Genomic DNA, 26,093 nt, shown 5'->3' with positions numbered 1-26,093 from the left:
GCAGGCAGATTCTTTACCAGCTGAGCTACCAGGGAAGACTGACTATCCCATATCTACATGTAACATAACCAAAAAGCCTTGATTAAATGTTCCTCTTGTAGTTGGAGGTCACAATGGCAGGAAATTGTCAATGTTTGAGGCCCCCTCCTTAACTTTTCCCCAGAATTGCTATAATAAACATGCCAAGAGATATCTATAAATATTAACAGATCTCAAAATTGTTTGTCACATAATTCCCAATTAGCAATGCTCACATGATAACTCAGGTAAAATACAAAAGACCTATGAACACACTGACTTCTGAATTATGGGCCCAAAATGCCCAGAAGGAAGCTAGTCTTGTATTCAGGATTTGAGAGTTCACATAATTAAAGCTCCAGAAGTCATGGGAGTCAGTATGCACTTGGGATTTTTACAGGACAATTGCAACTGCTATTTATCAACAATTCAGTATTCTACTAACGCCTTGAAAGCAAGTGATAAAGACTCAAAGCAAGTGATAATTCTGACTTCTAGCTCAAAACAGATGCCCAAAAGAGTGAAGCTATGTATTGCTGAGGTTACTCCTGTGTTTAGAACCTGACAAGATCAAATAGAAGCCTGCAAATCTGAATAGCCTAACCTTGAGGGACCTTTTCATATGTTATGATGATGAACTGAATAGTTATTAATGACCCAATGGAATTTTAATAATATGCCAGAAACTTCATTCTTTATGGTCATTTGCAGTGAGGGTTCCATAGTCACATAGCAGGGGGTGGAATGTGAGATAATAGAAATAAATCTGTGGTCTCTGCCCCGCCACGCCCCACCTCCCCCGCGTTACTAACACAGGGCTCTAAAACTCTTGTAATTTGCTTATGACAGGGGTGATAAAAACATCTTTTGTTCAAATATTTGTTCTTTAACCTTGGTTCCTGACACAGGGCTGAATTCATTGAAATCCCCTAGGTGATAGGAGTGTCTTTGTTTGAATGAGAAGACTCTTAGTGGGATTTTCTATAGCTTCTAGATGAGGGCTGGTCACCAAAAAGATCAAACCATTATTATAAACTTGGAACTTGATGTTCACATGTGTTTTTGCAGTGAGGCTGGAGAGGTTGGAGGCTTTTTACATGGCCTCCATAAAACTCCTAAACTATGGAGCAGAGAGCTTCCAATTTGGTCAACAGATTCCCAGGCTAGAAGGGTTATACACTCCAGAGTATACACTTCAGCTTCCTGGTGATAGAAACTCCTGCCCTGGAGACCCTTCCAGACCTGGTGCAGTGTGTCTCTCCATCTGACTGTTAATTTATCCTTTATAGTATCTTGTATGTTAAACTGGTAGATGTAAGCAGATGCTTCAGAGAATTTTGTTGTCATTCTAGCAAACTCTCACACCTGGAAGAGACCTGTGGCAATCCTTGACTTTGTAGCCAAGTTGGGTAAAAGTGTGGGTACCTTGGGGCCCCATTACTTGCAATTGGTGTCAGAAGGGAGGGCAGAGCTGTGGAACTGAGCCTTAAGCCTGGAAGTCTGGCCCTACCTCCAGGCAGTTAGTGTCACAATTGAATGAAAGAATAAAGCATCAGGTTGATGTCTGAATATCTAGAACATACCAGTATTCCAGTTGGTTGGTATGGGGGAAAAGACCACAAAGTTGGTGTCAAAAGTGTGGTTAGAGAAAGTTTTCTTTATCCATTATTTGATCATTGCACATGTTTAATTTATCCTTGTTTCATTTAGTCTTTGTATGTTTCCACTTAAAATTTGCCAGAATATGATACATACTCTACATTTTAACTTCAGTTCATTTCAGTCTCTCAGTCATGTCCGACTCTTTACGACCCCATAGACTGCAGCACACCAGGCTTCCCTGTCCATGACCAACTCTTGGAGCTTGCTCAAACTCACGTCCATTGAGTCAGTGATGCCATCTAACCATCTCATCTTCTGTTGTCCCCTTCTCCTCCTGCCTTCAATCTTTCTCAGCATCAGGGTCTTTTCTAATGAGTCCATTCTTTGCATCAGGTGGCCAAAGTATTGTAGCTTCAGCTGAAGCTCATGAGTCTTCTCCAACACCACAGTTCAAAAACCTCTATACTTAGCAGCATTAACTTAACAATGTATTATAAATAATATCGCATTTGCTGCTTTCTGTGTCTCCCAATCCTCACCTGTTTTACCCCATTACACTGAGTCAAGGATTTTTATAATCTAAGTCTTGCTTTCAGATGCTCTAAAAAGTTATCTCAGTATTTACATTGAGTTTGGAGTTCCTGAACTCCAGAAAAATCCCTCTTCACCCTTCCAGTCTCATGGTGATGATGTAAAGAGGGTAGATTATTATGTAAGTAATACATTTACCACAATCTTTGGCAACACTTCTAGTTTAATTAATGGGTATTAATTTTTTATACATCTAGCTTATGGAACCATGAATGAGGGAAAAAATGTCTGGCACTTGCAGCCTATTTCCTTCATTTGGAGACCCCTGGCCTTCCGGCCTGTTATCCTCTCAAAATGATCCTAGCCTTCTTCCTCTCATTGTACCACATCTAATAAAATCCTATTGATACTATCTACAATTTAGCCCTCCAATTTATTTATCCATTCCTATATTTCCACTGCTAGTGTCCCTACTGTAGGTGAGGCCTTGTTCATTTTTTTCTTTTATTTTATTCATCCGTTTGTCTCTATCTTTTTTCGTCTGCCATTATAATTCACAATACATCTGCCAAAGTGATCTCTTGCTGAAGTAAAAAGGTGATACCAAAGTGGTCCTTTCAAGTCTTTGACGATTTCTGTAGCCTCCAAGATGAAACGTAACCTCCTTAGCACAGCTCAGTATACACTTTCTGATGTATCCCCTGCATATGACTCTGATTCTCAGTATGTTTCCATCCAGCACTTGCATGAATCTAACCTTCCTGAAGTATTTAGAGTCTCCTTAGTCCATCTATCTTATTTGGCCTTTAATTCTTCTTCTTCCACTTGGATGGTCCCCAACATCCCACTAATATTACACCAGGTGACTTCTACTCATTCTTCAAGTTCATTTCTCTACAACATCTACTTTCACATCTAAGGTGTAATCAGATAAATTTCCTTTGTGTTGACATCATGCTTTGAAGATGTTTAGATTGCCATTCTTTGTACTGGATTATGGAATTTTGTTTCGTTTTTTGCTTGCTTACATTTTATTCCTCCAAATTAATACATAGACTCCTCAAAATGGTGTGCATTCCTATATCACAAATAACTAGTGTTTGGGAGTAATATGTGCTGCAGAAAACTTGTTATGTGAATTTCTGCATGATTTACATAATGCATATGCCAGGTGGAATATACATCCCAACTCCTTCATTTATGGAGCTTCATATTCTTTTCTTAATTACTTTTTGAAATGTGTCTCCCTATATACGTCTTTGCTACTTTTGTGCTTTTAAGAGTCATGTTAACCCAACCAGTGTTTTTCTACTCAGTGTTATTATTTTTAATTTTCATAGAAAGACAATTTTCTGCTAACATTATTTCAGTTCTTAAGATTTGAAACATTTACCATAAATGATAAATATAAGTACCAAATATTTTCACAATTCTTAATTTATTAAAAATTCCTTACTTTAGAATATGAGCATTTAGTGTTTCCAGTGGTGGGACTTCGACAAAATCAATTGTGAGGTATTATGAACCAACAGCTGAGGATGTACAGCTCATTACAGAATCGTTATATGTTTTTGATTGATCTTCCTTAAGTGCACTTCAATTACTCTCTAGTGACAAGCAAGGTTACTGCCAGGAGTGTTAATTCTATCATGAAAACTATGTTTTTAGTTTTATGAATTGTTCTCTATGAGTTTAATTGCACAAACCATCTCCTTTCAGTATCAAAGCAATGATACTTGACTGCAGCCAGCACACCTCCACTGCCTTCCCTTCACCAAGATTAACATTCATAGATCTGTCGCCCATTCCACCTGTGGCATACTTTCCAGAGCCCTCCCTGTTTTGCTCTCAGCTTCTGAACATACTCTCAGTTGAGGACTGAGCCAAGCACTGAGCAGCATGTGTGCTCGTTGCCTTCTGACTCAAGCGGAGTTAAGTGGGGCCGATCCTGCATTCACTGCGCACACAGTGGGCTTCAGTCTGTGCCGACAGCAGCAAGGAGACTGGAGATGGAAAGTTCAGATCCTCCCAGTGGCCATTTGTTTTCATTTGCATATGACACTTAAATCTCTCTGACTCCCAGTTTTTTGTTTTTTTTTTTTTTTTTTTTTTATAAAATGGGAGAATTGTCCCCATATAACATCTTTGTTGTGAGATTAAAAGAAATGACAGCTGCAAAGTATTTAAAGGTGTTTGGTCATACATCAGAGCTAAGTAACTATCTTTAATTAAGTAAAAATGAAATTTGGATAGATTTTCAATTGTTTAAAATTTTTATGAGGAGTATAATGTAAGTTTTCTTTCAACACATCAGGAGATTTTCCACAAATCCAAAAGAAGTCAGGAAGTATAGGATCTGATGGCTTCTTAGTTCTGGACCATGTCATTCATAATCATATGAATAATACGACAGTTGATTCTTGCCTTTCCCTTCCTCTTCACTGACTACCTAGGGAACTTTCTAGAACTCTGTGGCATCTCTGGGGATGCATCTTTGTGGCATTCATGCTTCAGGTTCTGATTCTGGACTTAAGACTCTCCCCAGTCCTTTCCTCAATGATTCGGTCACATTTGTTGATGATTAGGGGTTGTTGATGATTAGGCTGAAAGCCTCATGCAACCTGAATATCAGATGATTTCTTCCTGGTTTCCTTTTCATAGCTGCACAAGCTTAGCAGTAGCTTTGGCTGCCACAGACCATTTACACTTCCCTGCGGTCTCCTAGGAAGTTTGCTTTGGGCACACAGAATGACCATTCTGCAGTAAATTTCTTTTTTTTTTTTCTTTAATTTTTTTTTAATTAGAGGATAATTGTTTTACAGTGTTGTGTTAGTTTCTTGCATACAAACTAATGAATAAGCCATACATATACATATGACCCCTCCCTCTTAACCTTCCTCCCACCACCTACCCCATCCCAACCCTCTAGGTCATCACAGAGCACCAATATGAGCTCCCTCTATTATACAACAACTTCCACTAGCTATCTATTTTACTTGCGGTAGTGTATATGTTTCAATGCTACTTTCTCAATTCACCCCACCCTCTCCTTCCCTCCACCACATCCACAAGTCTGTTTTCCATGTCTGTGTCTCTAGTCCCTGCAGTGCAAACCTTGCTAATGCCACAGTTTCCACAGGAGTCATGAAACAAAGTTGTTGAGTTTCTTTTATTCTTAATTTCTCATTGAACAAACAAAAATTTAAATTGTTTAAAGAAAATCCATGATTACTGCACTCACCTTTTAGAGCCAAAATTGCTGTTGCTGAATTCCAAATAGAATTTTATAAAGCAGATGTTTTCCACTTACTTTTACAAGCAGTTGTGCACTGACTACCTGACAATATTAACCATGAAATGCTCTCCTCCATTTAGGAACATAGTTACATACATTCTGTAATATGAGTGTTTTTTTGTTTTTGTTTTTTTTTAATGTGTGTTGGGAGGAAAAGAAAGGTTCTAATAGAATCCCCTAGGGCTGTTGTTGCTTGCCCCTTTGAGATAAGTTCCTGGGATTGTTCTCCAGAAGTGACTCATGGATCCAGGTATCTCATTAAGGTGCAGTAAATGGAAGGTCCAGTTCCTAATGAAAGGTATATTTCTGAGGATCCTGATGGAGGCTTTGTCCAGAAACTTGGAGAGAAAACTGTCAAAATAGAATTTAGTGGGAGATGGGGATCAGAGTCAGTGCCACCAGGGCTCTAATTTCCTCTCTGTAGACAAAACAATTTATTTAATTGAGGATATCGAGTAGTGGAGAAAGTCCTGGAGTAATATGAGTAAGCAGAAAGTAAGCAGAACAAAGCACAGTCCACTGTTACTCAAAGTGTATTAATAATCCTTGGGTTGGTGCTGACTGGCAAATTCTTTATTGTCAGTCCAGGACCCAATAAGAACAGGAGTTATAGGGAACCATTTGTACTCTTTACAGCAATTTGGGAAAGTAATTTCAACTGTGTTGACTCCAGTAATTTTAAAAAATGAGTTTATATTTTGTATTTTAGTTTTTCTTATTTTTGGCAGTACTCCTCCTTTTACTATCTTCCTAAGAAGTATTGACACATGGATGTTTAGGAAAGAGTGATCCTTTATTTAAGTAGTTTGAGAAACACTAGTCTTGCCTTGTGTATCCAGGAGACCTTGGTCCAAAGGGCTTCTCAAGAGTCGTCTCCAACATCACAGTTTGGAAGCATCAGTTCTTCAGTCTCAGCTTTCTTTATGGTCCAACCCTCATATCTGTACATGACTACTGGAAAAACCATAGCTTTGACTACACAGACATTTGTTGGAAAAGTAATGTCTGTGTTTTTTAATACACTGCTTAGGTTTGTCACGGGTTTTCTTCCAAGAAGCAAGCATCTTTTAATTTCATGGTTGCAGTCACTATCTGCAGTGATTTTGGAGCCCCCCAAAAATAAAGTCTGTTACTGTTTCCACTGTTTCCCCATTTATATGCCATGAAGCGATGGGACCTCATGCCCTGATCTTTGTTTTTTGAATGTTGACTTTTTAGCCAGCTTTTTCACTCTTCTCTTTCACCTTCATTAAGAGGCTCTTTAGTTCCTCTTCTCTTTCTGCCATAAGGTTGGTGTCATCTGTATATCTGAGGTTATTGATATTTTTCCTGGCATTCTTGATTCCAGCTTGTGTTTCATTCAGCCTGGCATTTTGCATGATGTACTCTGCATATGAGCTAAATAAAAAAGGTGACAATATACAGTCTTGACACACTCCTTTCCCAGTTTGAACAGTCTGTTGTTCCATATTCGATTCTAACTGTTGCTTCTTGACCTGTATACAGGTTTCTCAGGAGGCAAGTAAATGTGGTCTGGTATTCACATCTCTTTAAGAATATCCACAGTTTGTTGTGATCTGCACAATCAAAGGCTTTAATGTAGTCAGTGAAGCAGAACTAGATATTTTTCTGGAATTCTCTTGCTTTTCCTTGGTCCAGTGGATGTTGGCAATTTGATCTCTGGTTCCTCTGTCTTTTCTAAATCCAGCTTGAACATCTGGAAGTCTCAGTTCATGTACTGTTGAAGCATCACCTGGGGATATTTCAGCATTACCTTGCTAGCGTGTGAGATGAGTACAATTGTGTGGTAGTTTGAGCCTTCTTTGGCATTGCCTTTCTTAGGGATTGGAATGAAAACTGACCTTTTTCAGTCCTGTGGCCACTGCTGAATTTTCCAAATTTGCTGGCATATTGAGTGCAGCACTTTCACAGAATCATCTTTTAGGATTTGAAACAGCTAAACTGGAATTCCATCACCTCCACTAGCTTTGTTCATAGTGATACTTCCTAGGCCCACTTTACTTTGTATTCCAGGATGTCTGGCTCTAGGTAAGGGATCACACCATCGTGATTATCTGGGTCATGAAGATCCTTTTTGTATTGTTCTTCTGTGTATTCTTGCCTCTTCTTCTTAATATCTTCTGCTTATGTTAGGTCTGTACCATTTCTGTCCTTTATTGAGCTCATCTTTGCATGATATGTTCCCTTGGTATCTCTAATTTTCTTAAAGAGATCTCTAGTCGTTCCCATTCTATTATTTTCCTCTATTTCTTTGCACTGATCACTGAGGAAGGCTTTCTTATCTCTCCTTGCTATTCTTTGGAACTCTGCATTCAAATGGGTATATCTTTCCTTTTCTCCTTTGCTTTTCACTTGTCATCTTTTCACAGCTATTTGTAAGGCCTCCTCAGACAGCCATTTTGCTTTTTTGCATTTCTTCTTCTTGGGGATGTTCTTGGTCCCTGTCTCCTGTACAATGTCACAAACCTCCATCCATAGTTCTTCAGGCATTCTGTCTATTAGATCTAGTCCCTTAAATCTATTGGTCACCTCCACTGTATAATCATAAGGGATTTGATTTAGGTCATACCTGAATGGTCTAGTGGTTTTCCCCTTTCTTCACTTTAAGTCTGAATTGGCAATAAGGAGTTCATGATCTGAGCTGCAGTCAGCTCCTGGTCTTGTTTTTGCTGACTGTATAGAGCTTCTCCATCTTTAACTGCAAAGAATATAATCAGTCTGATTTGGGTGTTGGCCATCTGGTGATGTCCATGTGTAGAGTCTTCTCTTGTGTTGTTGGAAAGGGTGTTTGCTATGACCAGTGCATTGTCTTGGCAAAACTGTATTAGCCTTTGCCTTGCTTCATTCTGTACTCCAAGGCCAAATTTGCCTGTTACTCCAGGTGTTTCTTGACTTCCTGCTTTTGTGTTCCAGTCCCTTATAATGAAAAGGACATCTTTTTTGGATGTTAGTTCTAAAAGGTCTTGTAGGTCTTCATAGAACCGTTCAACTTCAGCTTCTTCAGCATTACTGGTTGGGGCATAGACTTGGATTACTGTGATATTGAATGGCTTGCTTTGGAAACGAACAGAGATCCTTCTGTCATTTTTGAGAATGCATCCAAGTACTGAATTTCGGACTCTTTTGTTGACTATGATCACTACTCCATTTCTTCTAAGGGATTCCTGCCCATAGTAGTAGATATAATGGTCATCTGAGTTAAATTCACCCATTCCAGTCCACTTTAGTTTGCTGATCCCTAGAATGTCAACTTTCACTCTTGCCATCTCCTATTTGACCACTTCCAATTTGCCTTGATTCATGGACCTAACATACCAGGTTCCTATGCAATATTGCTCTTTACAGCATTGGACCTTGCTTCTATCACCAGTCACATCCACAGCTGGGTGTTGTCTTTGCTTTGGCTCTGTCCCTTCATTCTTTCTGGAGTTATTTTCCCACTGATCTCCGGTAGCATATTGGGCACCTACTGACCTGGGGAGTTCTTCTTTCAGTGTCCTATCTTTTTTCCTTTTCATACTGGTCATGGGGTTCTCAAGACAAGAATACTGAAGTGGTTTGCTATTCCCTTCTCCAGTGGACCACATTTTGTCAGAACTCTCCACCATGACCTGTATGTCTTGGGTGGCCCTAAAAGGCATGGCTTAGTTTCATTGAGTTAGACAAGGCTGAGGTCCATGTGATCAGATTGGCTAGTTTTCTGTGGTTGTGGTTTCAGTTTGTCTGCCCTCTGATGCCCTCTCTCAGTGCCTACTGTCTTACTGAGGTTTCTTTTACTTTGGACATGGGGTATCTCTTCAGGGCTGCTCCAGCAAAGCACAGCTGTTGCTCCTTACCTTGGGCATGGGGTATCTCCTCTGGGCCGCTAGCTGCTGCAGCGCCACTATGTTGTTGCAAATGGCAGAATTCCATTCCTTTTTTATGGGCTGGGTAATATTCCAGGTATCTTGTGTGTGTGTGTGTATGTGTGTGTGTGTGTCCTTGTTAAAAGTCTCACTTTGTTCATTTATTCTTTTCCCTGGTTCTGTTACCAGTCTCATTACTAATGGTTCAAACTCTTTTTTCTGGTAAATTATTTATCTGTTTCATTAGTTTTTTTTTTCTTTGTTTTTTGTTTGGTACAGATTCCTCTGTCTTCTCATTTTGCTTAACTTTCTCCGTCTCTATGAAATTAGGTGCAGCAATTCCCTATTCCTGGTCTTGAATGGATGTCCTATTGCGAGAGTGCCCTTAGGCAGTCCAGGTGTACCCAGTGACTTTGGTGGAATAGCTCAATCAGACATCAGCATTTGTCACATCTCCCCCCAGAATTTGGTGGATGCCACCATGGTGGGATGTAGGGCTGGAGATGGCAGGGCTAGAATCTAGAGCCAGACATAAGGAGGGTTGTCTCCTATACTCAGTGGCTGTCACTGCCCTAGTGGGGGCAGCGTCAGCTCCCAAGTTGGTTATGGCTGCTGTAGGTCAGATGCTGTGCTGGTTTTCAAACCAGCTAAGGAGACTTGCCTTTCCAGTGTTAGAACCCAGGCCTGGGGTGCCCAATATGTGGTTCATACAGCTCGCTCCCAAGGGAGAATGTCCAAGCCCATGCAATCCTCTCCTCTTCTGTGTTCACCACTAGGCGCACAGGTCCAGCCCTGATCACTTCCTTTCCTGCCCTACCTGACTTTATGTGGATCTATCTTTATAACTGTCGACTAAAAAAAGATGAACAACTTGAGTCTTGCAAGTTAAATTTCATTTGAGGTAAAACGAAGACTGCAGCCTGGGAGGCAGCACCTCAGATAGCTCTGAGAAACTGCTCCAAAGGGGCAGTGGGAGGAAAGTCAATATATAAGGTTTTGGTGAAGACAGAGTTCAGTACCGTTTGTAGCTTAGTCAGTAAAGAATCTGCCAGCAATGCAGGAGACCCGGGTTCAATCCCCAGATCAGGAAGATCCCCTGGAGAAGGAAATGGCAATCGACTCCAGTATTCTTGCCTGGAGAATCGCATGGACAAAGGAGCCTGGCAGGTTACAGTCCATGGGGTCGCAAGAGTTGAGCACAACTTATCGACTAAACACCAAGCACTCATTTTACAAATGGTTTTCTGATAGTCATGAGGATCTGTTGTCACCATGAAGGGATTTAGTGCTTTTCTAGATGTGAGGAGATACAAATATTGAGATCATAAAATCTGTTCCTAAAGACATCTATTAAATTAAAAGACACTTACTCCTTGGAAGGAAAGTTATGTCCAACCTAGATAGCATATTCAAAAGCAGAGCATTACTTTGCCAATAAAGGTCCATCTAGTCAAGGCTATGGTTTTTCCTGTGGTCATGTATGGATGTGAGAGTTGGACTGTGAAGAAGGCTGAGCGCTGAAGAATTGATGCTTTTGAACTGTGGTGTTGGAGAAGACTCTTGAGAGTCCCTTGGACTGCAAGGAGATCCAACCAGTCCATTCTGAAGGAGATCAGCCCTGGGATCTCTTTGGAAGGAATGATGCTAAAGCTGAAACTCCAGTACTTTGGCCACCTCATGCGAAGAGTTGACTCATTGGAAAAGACTCTGATGCTGGGAGGGATTGGGGGCAGGAGGAGAAGGGGACGACAGAGGATGAGATGGCTGGATGGCATCACTGACTCGATGGACGTGGGTCTGAGTGAACTCTGGGAGTTGGTGATGGACAGGGAGGCCTGGCGTGCTGTGATTCATGGGGTTGCAAAGAGTCGGACAGGACTGAGCGACTGAACTGAACTGAACTGAAAAGACATCTAACTATCTAAAGACCTGTCCCACCAGTTTCCCTGGAGCACAGCATGCCTCACTCCACCCTGAACTCCCTAAGAGCTTGTTGAAGGTCAACAGCTGCAGCAGCACAGGGTTCAATCTCTGCAGAGGCAGATGGCAAATGTCCTTGTTGTTCAGTTGTTGGCGATGCTCTTGGCAAGTGTCAGTTTGTAGTTGACAGAGCCTTGGCTGTACAAGAGTCTTTCTACTGGTCTCCAGTTTGTTTACAAGGAGTATTGCTCTACATGTGGAGGTATTTTTATGTATTTAGAGGAAAGGTGTGCTCAGACTGCTTCTACTCCTCCATCTTGATCTACACTTGTTTGGTCCCTAATTTATATTAATATCTCTAACCCTGATTTCTTCTGTGAGCTAACAGATATGTGTATTTGGCAATAATAGGCATCTTAAATGTAATAAGCCCCAAATGGAAATACTCTTTTTTTCACACCACTCACAAAAATTTAACTTCCCATCTTGTGGCAGATTAAATGAAAACATAACACAGTTTCTCTCAACTTAAGTAGAGATTCAGGCTACTTAATTTCCCTTGATCTGGACTGACTTTCATGGTATGCCATACATGTAGAATATAGAGGAAATAATAATCTGAAAATGTTGAATCTCGGTGATAAGAAGCTTTGAAGCCTTTGCTTGGGTTTCCTGGAAGATTTCCTCATGGAGCTTTGAGGTGCCATATAAGACATTTGACTGTTCCCATGAAAATCACGTGAGAGAAACAGAAAGAGGGGACTAGGTAAACCAAATTCTCCCCCATTTGCACCAGGCATATGAATGAAACCACATTATTTTCCCAACTAGGCCAGCTGTCATCTCAACTGACAAGCAATCTCAGTAAAGTTGGGAGGCACAGAAGACTCACCACCGGAATCTCACAGCCAAGTCGAATCATGATATCCTAAGATATGGTGGAACAGGTGTTACTTTAAACACAAGGCTTACACTAGTTTCTTATGCAGTGTTAAACAGCATATCACAACTTAAGGCTTGAAAGAGGTTTTGCTGTCACAGAACCTAAGGTCATATGGCATTGGCTTTGAGACTGCATAGTGGGGTGAAGTAGAAAGACCATAGTGAGACTTTTAGCAATATCTGGTATGTTCTTATAAGGTGGTGAGGGCCTGTAGGATAGTAAGAAAAATATTTTTAAAAGCAGAAGAAAAGACATTTGCCAGGCAGTGGTGAAATGTTTGTCAATATTGTCACCTGGGATGAAATGGAAAATATAAAGGATACTTAATATACTCCTGGGTTTTGCTGGGAAGATTTCCAGGAAGAATGTTAAAATTTCTACCTAGTGTCTGATAGATAGCTGCCTAAGCTAAGGTATGAGAATAAATATGTGAACTATGGAAAGGATTTATTTGATTGTTTGATTCTTGAGAAAAAAATTCAGAAAAATAATAAGGATGCCATACCTTGGTAGGTTTTGAAATAAGGCTACTTCTCACCCCCTAATATCTTCCAGAGAAAAGTTTCTCAAGAAAAGAAATGGCTTCAAATGAAAGGTCAAATCCAGATTGGAGTGGTAATTTTCTGTGTTAAAATCTCCAAAAGATTTATGACAACACGGCCCCTTTCAGCTATACAGACTTCATTCTAAGAATCTTGATAGCATGGGTCATAGACCCTTTCTTTCTAAAATATAAGACTTTTAAAATCTTAAGGGAACTTTCTCATAGCTGCCTCACAAAGCTCCAGAGGGAGAATTATCCTGAAGAGAATTAAGCAGTAGATTTGCTTGACTGAATGAATTATAATTTGATACACTGAAAGCCATCTAAGTTTTTTTAAAAACAATTTTCTTGAGATGTAACTCAATACCAACAATTAACCAATTTAAAGTAAACAGCAGTTTTCAGAATATTCACAGATATATGCAACCATCACCATGATCAATTTTGGAGCAGTTTCATCACCTGATAAAGAAATCCTACATCCTTTAGAATTGCCCCACATAACCCTTTTCTTGAATCTGAACTGGCTTCAGTGATTTTTTTTTTTTTTACACATAGATGACTGTAAATGATGCCCTGAGTCTCCTGGGGCTGGTTCATAGGAAACACAGCAGCTTTTTACTGTCTTGGGACATTTGCTAGAGTCCTAAGCCACCATGTGAAAAATTCAGCTACTCTGATGGTAAGACCATATGGAGAGACTCTTTGAGTAAGACTCATGGAGAAGGAGAGACTTTTTAGCCATTCGTCTAAGGTTCCAACAGAGAAGGCAATGGCAACCCACTCCAGTACTCTTGCTGGAAAATCCCATGGACGGAGGAGTCTGGTAGGCTGCAGTCCATGGGGTCGCTGAGGGTCAGACACGACTGAGTGACTTCACTTTGACTTTTCACTTTCATGCATTGGAGAAGGAAATGGCAACCCACTCCAGTGTTCTTGCCTGGAGAATCCCAGGGGACGGGGGAGCCTGGTGGGCTTCCGTCTGTGGGGTCGCACAAGGTCGGACATGACTGAAGTGACTTAGCAGCAGCAGCTAAGGTTCCAAGCATCTGAGTGAAGCCACTTTGGATTCTTGAGACATGCCCAGATGCCACCTGAGTATCACCCAGTGACTCTCATTAATGCATGCGGGGCAGGTGAAATGCTGAGCCAAACCCAATGAGAATTCCTGACTCATAATATAATGTAATATAATAAAATGGCTTTGAGTGACTTGTCAGGCAGCCATGGATAATCAGCATATCACATTACTTCAGCTAATAACTGACACACCATTCACATTCACCAAATAATCTAAGCCCCCAAATTACAGAGGTTTCTTTAGAAGACTATTAGAACATTAGAACTGTCAAAGAGCCATTTAATGGCTTCCCATTCCTTGTAGAGTGAAATTCAAACACTTCTCCATGGCCAGTGAAGCACCTTGTGAAAGAATCCTTTCTGTGTTATCTCTCCTCCTTGTTTACCACGAGAGTCTCAGAATCTTTGCACAAGCTGTTTTCTGTCTAGCAGCTTTGGTCTTTGTTATCTTTCAACATTCTACTCCACTATCACTTGCTCCAGTGGCCTTCCCTGTCATACTATCACTAGGAGTCACCACGCATACCAGCAGAGTTACCTTTTATAAGTCACATCAACTCAACTGATTTGTATCATCCTGCCACTCATACGTTCTGCATTTATAATATTTATTCCCTAGTGTCTCTCTGACTAAAATCTAAGCTACATGAGAATTCTGTTCCATTACACCTTATATCTCTGTCAATTTATTAAAATATCTGTAGTGTTTACTTAGTTTCTAGAGTATAATCAGGGCTCAACAAATATTTTTGAAATGAATGAATAACTATCCCGTATTTACATGTAAAATAACCAAAAGTCCTTGATTAAATGTTCCTCTTGTATTTGGAGGTACAATGGGAGAGAATTGTCAATGTATGAGGCCGCCTCCTTCTCTTTTCCCAAGAATTACTCAAAAATATGTCAAGAGATGGGCTTCCCAGGTGGCACAAGTGGTGAAGAATCTGCCTGCCAATGCGGGAGAGGTAAGAGATGTGAGTTGGATCCCTAGGTTAGGAAGATCCCCTGGAGAAAGAAATGGCAACCCGCTCCAGTGTTCTTGACTGGGAAACTCCATGTAGAGGGAAGCCTGGGGCTATTGTCCATGAGGTCACAAAGAGTCAGACATGGCGGAAGTGACTTAGCACACACATGCCAAGAGATAAATATATAAATCTTAACAGATCTAAAAATTATTGTTTGTCACATAATTCCCAACTAGCAATGCTCATATGATACCTGAGGTAAAATACAGACACTTGACCACTGAGATATGGGTACAAAATGTCCAGAGGGAAGCTAGTCATGTATGCAGGGCTTCAAAGTTCACATAATTAAAGCTCTGGTCATACTAGTCAGTATGTACTTGGGATTTTTACAGGACAATTATAACTGCATTTTATTAAAAATCCAGTATTCTACTAATAGAAGAGATTCAAAAGAGACTCAAAGCAAGTGATAATTCTGACTCCTAGCTCAATTAAACCTGATGCCTGGAAGAGTGAAGCCATATGTTGCTGAGACCACTCCTGTGATTAGAACCTGACAAGATTAAATGGAAGCCTGTAAACCTGAATAGCCTCACCCTGGGGGACCTTTTCATATGTTATGATAATGAGCTGAATAACTATTAATGACCAAATGGAATTCTAACATTGTGCCAGTACCTTCATTCTTTACGGTCATTTGCTATGAGGGGTCCATAGCCACATACCAGGTAGTTGACTGTGACATAATAGAAATAAATCTTTGGTCTCTACCCCCAGTTCCTAACATAGGGCTCTAAAACTTTTGCAGTTTCTTAAATGAAAAGGGTGCTAGAAGCATCTTTTGTTCAAATATTTGTTCTTTAAACCCGGTTCCTGACACAGGGCTCCTGAATCCCTTGGAAACTCCTAGGTGATAGGAGTATTTTTGTTGGAATGAGAAGATTCTCGGTGGGATTTTGGTATAGCTTCTGGATGAGAGAGTTCAGGATGGGGAACACATGTACACCCATGGCTGATTCATGTCAATGTATGGCAAAAACCACTACAATATTGCAAAGTAATTAGCCTCCAATTTAAATAAATTAAAAAAAAAAAAGGACTAGTCACCAAAAAGATCAAACCATGATTACAGACTTGGGACTTTACATTCACACGTGTTTCTGCAGTGAGGTTGGAGAGGCTGGAGACTTTTTACATAGCCTCCATAAAACTCCTAAACTATGGGGTGGAGAGCTTCCAAACTGACCAGCAGATTCATGTGCTAGGAGGGTTATACACTCCAGATTATACACTTCAGCTTCCTGGTGATAGAAACTCCTGCCCTGGAGACCCTTCCAGACCTGGTGCAGTGTGTCTCTCCATCTGGCTGTTAATTTGTCCTTTATAATATCTTATATGTTAAACTGGTAAATGTAAGCAGATGCTTCAGAGAATTTTGTTGAGTCATTCTAGCAAACTCTCAAACCTGGAAGAAGCCTGTGGGAATCCTTGACTTGTAGCCAAGTTGGACGGAAATGTGGATACCCTGGGGACCCATTACTTGTGACTGGTGTCAGAAGGGAGGGCAGAGTTGTGGAGCTGAGTCTTAAACCTGTGAAATCTGACTGTACCTCCAGGGAGTTAGTGTCAGAATTGAATGAAAGAATAGAATATCAATTTGATGTCTGGATATTTAGAACACACTGGTATTGCAGTTGGTTGATATGGGGGAAAAATACCACAAATTTGGTGTCAGATGTGTTGTGGTTAGAGAATGTTTTTCTTTATCCATTATTGGATCATTTCACATGTTTTAATTTATCCTTGTTCCATTTAATCATTGTGTTTCCACCTAAAATTTGCCAGAATATGACAGATAATCTACATTTTAACTTAGCAATGTATTATAATATCCCATTTTGTTTCTTACTATGTCTCCCAATCCTCACTTGTTTCACCCCATTACACTGAGTCAAGGACTTTTATAATCCGCGTCTTGCTTTCAGATGCTCTAAAAAGTTGTCTCCATATTTACATTGAATTGGTAGTTCCTGAATTCCAGAAAAAAATGAGGGTAGATTATTATGTAAGAAATACATTTACTACAATCTTTGGCAGCACTTCTTAATTAAGTTTTTTATAAATCTAGATTATGGAACTCTGAATGTTATCACATTAGTTGGAATGTTAATTCAGATATGCTTTTTAGTTTCTACAGCTATGGAAAACTACATTATGCCAAGTGGGAATATTTGTTTGTAGTATGTGCTTAAATATAGTTAGACTTCCAGTCAAATCATGTAATTGTCATGTCTAGACCTCATTTTTTATAGATGTAAACCAATCCAGTTTTCCCATTCTCATACTTGTTTTTGGAGTCCTCACAATCTAGACTTACTGAGAGCAGAGTTTTTACAGAAGGCTGATGAAAAGAAACAGCTTAGGATTTCTTATCTTGCTCACATCCTCTAGATCAGTAACAGTGCTGAAGTCCTTGAACTGATAATGTTTTACAGAGTAGATCAAGTGCATGGAATGAGAGGACTTGATTCCAAGTGAATCGGAGACTCTGGTCCAAATCTCTCAAGCAAACTGTTGAATCCCTCTGAGACTTGGTAGTCTCATCTGTAAATTGGGGTAATTTTTAAATAAGCAGCATCATGATATTGCTGTGAAAATTAAATGATGAAGCATGGTGGTTTAAACTCAGACTTTCTAGATTCAAAGACTGAAAAACTTCCTAGCTGTATCATTCTGGGCAATCTATTTAATATCTCTGTATCAGATAATTTATTTATAAAATATAAATAAGAACTACTAATGTAGGATTTTTACAAGAAATAACCCAGCTAATATACCAATGTACTTAGAATAGGGCCAGGCATATTATAAGTAGAAATTACTAAAGAAAAAGTTCTAGGCATCTGCAAGTGTTAACATGTAACAGTGAAAGTAATTACTGTCATTTTTACTGATTTCAAGATGTCTCCCAACTGGTTTATAAGTGTATATAAGTGAGAATTAAAAGTATTATGATTAAATTTAATCAATCAGTTAAGCAGTATTTGGTGGGTGGGCTTCTCTGGTGGCTCAGATGGTAAAGAAACTGCCTGCAATGCAAGAGACTCTGATTCAATCCCTGGGTCAGGAAGATCCCCTGGAGGATGAAATGGCTAGCCACTCCAGCATTCTTGCTTGGAGAATTCCATGAACAGAGGAACCTGGAAGGCTATAGTTGATGGGGTTGCACAGAATCGAATACAACAGAGCGAATAACACATAGACACACACAAATGTAATGCTGATGAACGAGCACCCGAAATGTTGGGAACGGATCCTAAGAATATATTCTTAGAATTACCTTTCTCAGGGCCTCCTTTACGTCTCTGTTCCTCAGACTGTAGATGAGGGGGTTCAACATGGGGATCAACACTGTGTAGAACACAGACAGGACTTTGTTCTGGTCAATTGAGTAGCTGGATTTGGGCATCACATAAATGAAGGTAATCGTTCCATAGTAGAGAGTGACTGCGGTGAGGTGAGAGGTGCAGGTGGAGAAGGCCTTGTGTCTCCCTTCAGTGGAGCGCATCTTCAGGATGGTGTTGAGGATGCAGATGTAAGAGAGAGCTATGACAGACACTGTGACCACAATGATGGAGCCAGAAGAGATGGAAGGGATAATTTCAGTAGTGGAGACCTCTGAGCAGGAAAGTTTCAACAGAGGGGAGAAGTCACAGAAAAAGTCATTTATATGATTTGGTCCACAGAAAGACAGAGTCAATAAACAACTAGTAAATGTCCAAGCATTGACACATCCACCCACATAGGAAGCCCCTACCAAGAGGACACAGACTCTGGGGGACATATGGGTGGAATAGAGCAGGGGCAAGCAGATGGCCACATAGCGATCATAAGCCATGGCAGCCAGCAGGAAGCACTCAGCTGTTCCAAATGTGATCACAGAACAAAGCTGGGCTTCACAGCCAGCAACTGGGAGGGCCAATCTATGTTTCAGGAATCCTATAATCATCATAGGTGTGATGGATGTGGAAAACAGGGTGTCTACAAAAGCCAAGTGACTGAGGAAGAGGTACATGGGAGTCTGAAGCTGGGAACAGCTTCTTATCAGAATAATTATGCTGATATTGCCTACTAAGGTGACAACATAGATACCTAGAAATATTACAAAGAAGATGACACAAAGTGTAGGATCCTCTATTAATCCCAAAAGAATGAACTCTGTCACACTGGTGTAGTTTCCAGCCTCCATCTCCTCTGGGAATTGTTCCTGTTGAGGGAAATTTGAAAATTCATTAAAAAATGTTTTTATTCTATACATTCTTATTTTTCCTTGGTTATTCATTACACTTATTCACAATGATTTCTCACTCTGCCTAGCTGTAAATATGGTGCTGAACAGAATTTTTTTTTTGGGGGGGCTCTTTTTCCACAAAAGAAGAATGATTCAATCTCACTTTCTGGGACCTCATTATATTCTTTTATTTGTCTGATGTTTATTCTATAATATCTTTCCAACCTTATTTCTAGAAATATCTGTCTCACAAGATCCAGTTATATAAGTTCAGTTATCTTGGAAGTCTCCAGCTAGAAATCCCACAAATACCTTAAACTCAGCCTTCTCCAGACCAAACTCACCCTTTCATTAGACCACTCCTATGTCCTGCATTTATGGGATGATACTACAATCCACCCAATCTCTCATGTCTGAAACACGGAAGTGACCCTAGCCTTCTTCTTCTCACTGTACCACATCTAATAAAATCCTATTGATACTATCTACAATTTAGCTCTCCATTTTATTTATCCATTCTCATATTTGCACTGCTAGTATCCCTAATCATTTTAGGCCCTGTTCATTTGTCTCTTTTATTGTATTTATCTGTTTACCTCACTGTCTTCATTCTTGTGCCTTTATAATTCACAGTACATCTGCCAAAGTGATCTCTTACTGAAGCAAAAGGTAATGCAAAAGTGATTCTTTCAAGTCTTTCATACTTTCTTTAGCCTCCAAGATGAAACCTACCCTCCTTAGCACAGCATAGTGTATGCTTTCTGATGTATCCCCTGCATATGACTCTGCTTGTTTCTCAGGATGTTTCCATCCAACACTTGCACTGATTCAACCTTCCTGAACACTTTAGAGTCCCCTTAGTGCACTCTACCCTCTCTGACCTTTAATCCTTGTACTCTCACTTGGATGGCCCCCAACTTCCCACCATCATTATCCTAGGTGACTTCTACTCATCCTGCAAGTTCATTTCTCTACAAAATCTGCTCTAACATCTAAGGTGTAATCAGAAAAATTTCCTTTGGGTGGACATCATGCTTTGAAGATGTCTAGACTGCCATTCTTTGTACTGGGTTATGGGATTTTGTTTTGTTTGGTTTTTGCTTGTTTATATTTTATTCTTCTCAATTAATACATAGTCTCCTCAAAATGGTGTGTATCCCTGCATCACAAATAACTAGTGTGTGGGAGTAAAATGTGCTGAAGAGAACATGTTAAATGAATTTAGGCATGATTTGTACAATGAATATGCCAGATGGAATACATGGCCCAACTCCAGTACAATATTCATGGAGCTTCATATTCTATCCCTAATTACTTTTTGAAACATATATCCCTAATACACTTTTTTTACCACTTTTGTACTTTTAAGAGTCACATTAACCCAACCATGAAATTTTCTATTTAGTGTCATTGTTTCTTATTTTCATAGAAAGACAATTTTCTGCTAACATTATTGCAGTTCTTAAGATTTGAAACATTTACCATAAAGATAAATATAAGTATAAAATATATTCACCATTCTTAATTTCTTACTTTAGAATATGAAAGCCTTTATTGTTTGCAGTGGTGGGATTTTGACAGAATGAATTGTAAGGTATTACGAACCAACAGCTGAGAATCTTCAATTCATTAAACAATGTGTTCTTTTTGACTCATCTTCTATAAGTGCACTTAAATTACTCTAGTGAGAGGCAAACTTACTTCTGGGTATGTTGGCTCAATCATGAAAATCTGTTTTTAGTTTTTCACTTGATTCTCTATGTGGTTGGCACAAATCATCTTCTTTCAATATCAAAACATTGATACTTGAATATGGGCTTCCCTGGTAGCTCAGTTGGTAAAGAATCCACCTTCAATGTAGGACACCCTGGATCGATTCCTGGAGAAAGGATAGGCTACCCACTCCAGTATTCTTGGGCTTCCCTGGTGGCTCAGATGGTAAATAATCTGCCTGCAATACAGGAGACCTGGATTCGATCCCTGGGTTGGGAAGATACCCTGGAGGCTGGCATGGCCACTCACTCCTGTATTCTTGCTTGGAGAATCCCCATGGACAGAAGAGCCTGGTGGGCTACAGTCCATGCAGCTGCCAAGAGTCAGAGTCAGACACGACTGAGCAACTAAGCAGAGCATGCCTTAATTGCCTCCCCTTTTGAAAAATTAACATTCACAAATCCCTTTCCCATTCATCCCATGGTATACTTTCAGATCCCCCACGGTTCTGCTCTCAGCCTCTGAACATACGCTTATCTGAGGACTGAGCCAAGCACTGAGCAGCATGTGTGCTCTTTGCCTTCTGACTCAAGAAGAGTTAAGGGGGACCAATCCTGCATTCACTGCGCACACAGTGTGAGCTTCAATCTTGCTGACAGCAGTCATGGAGACTGGAGATGGAAAATTCAGATCCTCCCAGCGACCAGATATTGTAACTTGCACATCATACTTAAATCTCTGACTCCTTGTTTCATTTTAAAATGGGAATAATTGTCCTTATAAAGCAGCTTTGTTGTGAGATTAAAAGAAATGATATCTACAAAGTACTCAAAAGTGTTTGATCATATATCAGAGCTAAATAATTATTTTTCATTAAGTAAAAATGATGTGTTGGTAGGTTTTCAATTATTTAATTTTTGATGAGAAGTGTAATGATTCATAACTAATTCTTGCCCTCCCTGTCCTCTCTGCTGGCTACTTAGGGTTCTTTCTATAAACATCCTATTGATGCTTCTCCAGCTGGCTCAGGGGTTCTGAAGCTCAAATATCCCTTCCTTCAATGCATTGGTCACTTTGATGATAGAGAGAAAGTGTACCCCTCTATGCTCTGTGCCTCATCCAACCTGAATATCAGTTGGTTTCTTCTTGATTTCATTATCATAGCTGCAGTGATAGAAGCTCAGCAGTGGCTCTGACTTCTGCAGACCATCCACACTTCTCTGGGGTCTCTTGGGAAGCTTGCTTTGGGTGTTCAGGATGACCATTCTGCAGTGCAAATTTTGCTGAAGCCAGAGTTTCAACAGGACTCAAGAGCTAAAGTTGTTGACAGAGTTTCTTTTCTTTTTAATTTCTCATTGAATGAATACAAGTTTAAATAAAATCCATGACTATTGCACTCACCTTTCAGAGCCAGAATCGCTGATACTGATTCCAAAGAGAATGAAGTAAAGCAGATGTTTTCCACTACATTTACAAGTAATTGAGCACTGAATACCTGACAGTGAAAACAATTGAATCCTCCCCCTCTATCAAGAACATAGTTACATACATTCTGTGAGGATGAGGGTGGGTATCTGTGTGTGTGTGCTGGGAGGAAAGTGAAGGCTGTAATAGAATGTGATGGATCCCCTTGGGCATTATTGCTTGCCCCCCTGAGATAAAGTTTCCTAGGTCTGTTCTCCAGAAGGGACTTGTGGTATGTGTCTCATTAAGGTGGCATAAGTAGAAAGTCCAGTTCCTAACAAAAGGTATACTTCTGAGGATCCTGATGGAAGCTTTGCCCAGAAACTTGGAGAAAAACTGTTGAAATAGAAATTTGGTGGGAGATCAGTACAAGAGTCAGTGCCACCAAGGCTCTCATTACATCTCTTTGGACAAAAGTTCCTTTAATTGAGGGCTTCAGGTAGTGGGGAAAGCCATGGAGTAATAAGAGTAAGTACACAGAAAAAAAGCACAGTCCAGTATTACTCAAAGCATAGTGCTTGGACTGGCGCTGGCTGGCAAACTGTTTACTGTCCGTCCAAGACCAAATAACAGCAGGAGTTGTGGGGAATCATGTATATCCTTCATAGCAATTTGAGAAAGTAATTTTGTGTGTTGACTCCAGTAATCTGAAAAGTGGGTTTATACATTTATATTTTGGTTTTTCTTACTAAATTTTTTGAATAGACCTCATTTTATTATCTTCCTAGAAATATTCACCCATGGATGCTTGGGGAAAAGTGATCCTTCATTTAAATAGTTTGAGAAATACTAGGTGTGATTTTATAGCCAGGAAACCTGCATTCAGTTTGAGGTATGTAAATTCAATAAAATTGTTTAACTTCTTTGAGACTCAATTTTATGATTAATGTGATTAGGAACTTGTACTTCATAGGCTTGTGTGATTTAAAAGAGAAATAAGCTGGAAAAGTTATTTGAGGTTATTGGTGTGTCTCAAATATATGACAAATGGAACAAAGTTCCTGGATGTGTTGGCTATGATGAGTCACACTCACTAGAGTCGGGAGGAGCCTGTTACCTTTTGCAAATTATTGTGTTGGGCTTCCCTGGAGGCTCAGACAGTAAAGAATCCACCTGCAATGGAGGAGACCCTGGTTTGATCCTTGCATTGGGCACATTCCCTGGAGGAGAGCATGGCAACCCACTCCAGTATTCTTGCCTGGAGAATCCCCATGGACAGAGGAGCCTGGAGGGCTATAGTCCATGGGTTCTCAAAGAGCGGGCACGACCGAGGAACACAGCACAGCACACACATCCTCAGTCCCAGATGCTTCCTCCTTTGAGATTCATGACTTTCCAGCTATGGTACTTCCATGCTGCTCCTCAACCCTCAAAGACTTTATCACCTGCATGACCATTTTCCTCTCCATTTCTGTCTTTGTCATGAGCAAAGGCAACTTCTAACCATTAAAATAGCTCGGCTGACCACTTAACCTCAAATTTCCTTTACTTTTTTTGACTTCAATAACTTTTGTTTATCCACACTTTACTTATGAAAACTTTAAATATATTCATACTTGAAATCTCATTAATTTGCAGCTATATTCCACCACTAAAATAAAAATATGTACTACTATGTTGTCAAAGCTTAATCAGCCAAAGGCCACCAGAAATAACCTATAGTCCAACAAAATCAAGTTTGTTGGGTCAGTGTAGCAAGGGAGGGCTCTGCAGAGAAGTGTCACATATCTCTCAACAATCGAGAGAAGGTACAGGAGCTTTGAAGGGTTTGGCTTCTTATTTAAGGATATTGAAGAAGAGCAAGAGGTTCTGGGGTTCAGTTCTGACAATTTGCTGTTACTGGAGGAGGGACTGGGTGCTGTCACATAATGATAACAATTTAGTAGTTGGGTATCTCGAGTAATAGAAATAACATTTCAGGCTTGGGTACACCATACTAAGAAAGCAGTAGTCACTGAAAAATTAGATCATTTTGGTATTTTTATAGTTGCTGCATAAAGTTGGGAGAAACATTTTCTACTAACTTTGTTGGAAGGTTATTCTGTGTCTCTCCTCTCAGCCTGAAGATTGATGGATTTTTTTTTGTTTTTCAATCCCAGAAAGTTTTGTTTTTCTGGAAAATACTCATTTCTTATCATTTACTGAATTTATTGATATAAAATTGTTCATACTATGTATTTTTTTAACTACCTTAATATCTGCAGAATGAGTAGTTATGCCCTCTTTCGTGTGTCTTATTTGGTTAATTAATATTTTTGCCTTTTCCTTCATTATTCCTGTGTGTTTTCAATTTTATTAATCTTTTCAATGAATGAAATTATAGATTTATTTTACTCTGGGTCAGTTTTGTTTTTAGTTTCTTTATGCTCTTTCAATTCTTATACTTGAAAAAATTATAGTTTCTTTTCAAGTTTCCTGAAATGCAAGCTATAATTTTGTTTTCAGCCTTTCCTTGAGATTAGTTTCCAAACCTTTATTTTGAGTTTGGACCATATTTCTATAGTTTCGTTTGTTTTATTATGTGACAGCAATTTCGAATGATGTTGTGGATATTGTGAAGGACAGGTTTTAGAGTGTCTGGATTGTGTTCTAATCCTCTCAATAATAGTCACTGTATTAGTGTACTACCATTTATTTACCTATTCATTCAATAATGGACATTTGAGGATTTTCTAGGTTTTGACAGTTATGAATAAAGTTTCTATAAATATCTCTATATGAGTCTTTGTTTGGAAATGCATTTTCATTTCTGTTGCATAAATACTTAGGGTTGTAACTGCTTGGTGTTATGGTTAGCGCATATTTATAAGAAACTGCAAAACATTTTTTTCAGAATGGCTGTACCATTTTTGCATTTCTTCCAGCATTGTATCAAGTTCTGTTTGCTCTGAGTCCTTTTCAGCACTTGGTATACTCAGTTGAAAAGAAAAGCTATTCTAATATGTGTGTAGCCTTAAGTCTTTTATTTTAATTTGCATTTCTCAATATGCCAGCAAATTTGGAAAACTCAGCAGTGGCCACAGGACCAGAAAAGGTCAGTTTTCATTCCAATCCCAAAGAAAGGCAAGGCCAAAGAATGCTCAAGCTACCGCACAATTGCACTCATCTCACACACTAGTAAAGTAATGCTCACAATTCTCCATGCCAGGCTTCAGCAATATGTGAACCGTGAACTTCCTGATGTTCAAGCTGGTTTAGAAAAGGCAGAGGAACCAGAGATCAAATTTCCAACATCCACTGGATCATAGAAAAAGCAAGAGAGTTCCAGAAAAGCATCTATTTCTGCTTTATTGACTATGCCAAAGCCTTTGACTGTGTGGATCACAATAAACAGTGGAAAATTCTGAAAGAGATGGGAATACCAGACCACCTGATCTGCCTCTTGAGAAATTTGTATGCAGTTCAGGAAGCAACAGTTAGAACTGGCCATGGAACAACAGACTGGTTCCAAATAGGAAAAGGAGTGCGTCAAGGCTGTATATTGTCACCCTGCTTATTTAACTTCTATGCAGAGTACCTCATGAGAAACGCTGGGCTGGAAGAAGCACAAGCTGGAATTAAGTTTGCTGGGAGAAATATCAATAACCTTAGATATGCCGATGACACCACCCTTATGGCAGAAAGTGAAGAGGAACTAAAAAGCCTCTTGATGAAAGTGAAAGTGGAGAGTGAAAAAGTTGACTTAAAGCTCAACATTCAGAAAATGAAGATCGTGGCATCTGGTCCCATCACTTCATGGGAAATAGATGGGGAAACAGTGGAAACAGTGTCAGACTTTATTTTGGGAGGCTCCAAAATCACTGCAGATGGTGATTGCAGCCATGAAATTAAAAGATGCTTACTCCTTGGAAGGAAAGT

The 26,093-nt window shown here is 39.7% G+C and overlaps 2 protein-coding genes across 2 annotated transcripts in view; one reads left to right on the top strand and one right to left on the bottom strand.

Moving 5' to 3' along the window:
* The window catches only part of LOC102404175 (olfactory receptor 491-like), a 160,490-nt gene that overhangs the window by 82,008 nt on the left and 52,389 nt on the right, over positions 1-26,093 (top strand). The gene's annotated exons all lie outside the window — the stretch shown is intronic.
* On the bottom strand, positions 18,084-19,016 carry LOC102403846 (olfactory receptor 491-like). The gene has a single exon (XM_006052814.3). It carries the CDS (start codon positions 19,014-19,016, stop codon positions 18,084-18,086), a length of 933 nt encoding a protein of 310 aa, XP_006052876.3.

The sequence above is a fragment of the Bubalus bubalis genome, chromosome 16 (assembly GCF_019923935.1).
Source record: "Bubalus bubalis isolate 160015118507 breed Murrah chromosome 16, NDDB_SH_1, whole genome shotgun sequence".
NCBI lineage: Eukaryota > Metazoa > Chordata > Mammalia > Artiodactyla > Bovidae > Bubalus > Bubalus bubalis.
This window is presented reverse-complemented; position numbering and strand designations above follow the sequence as displayed.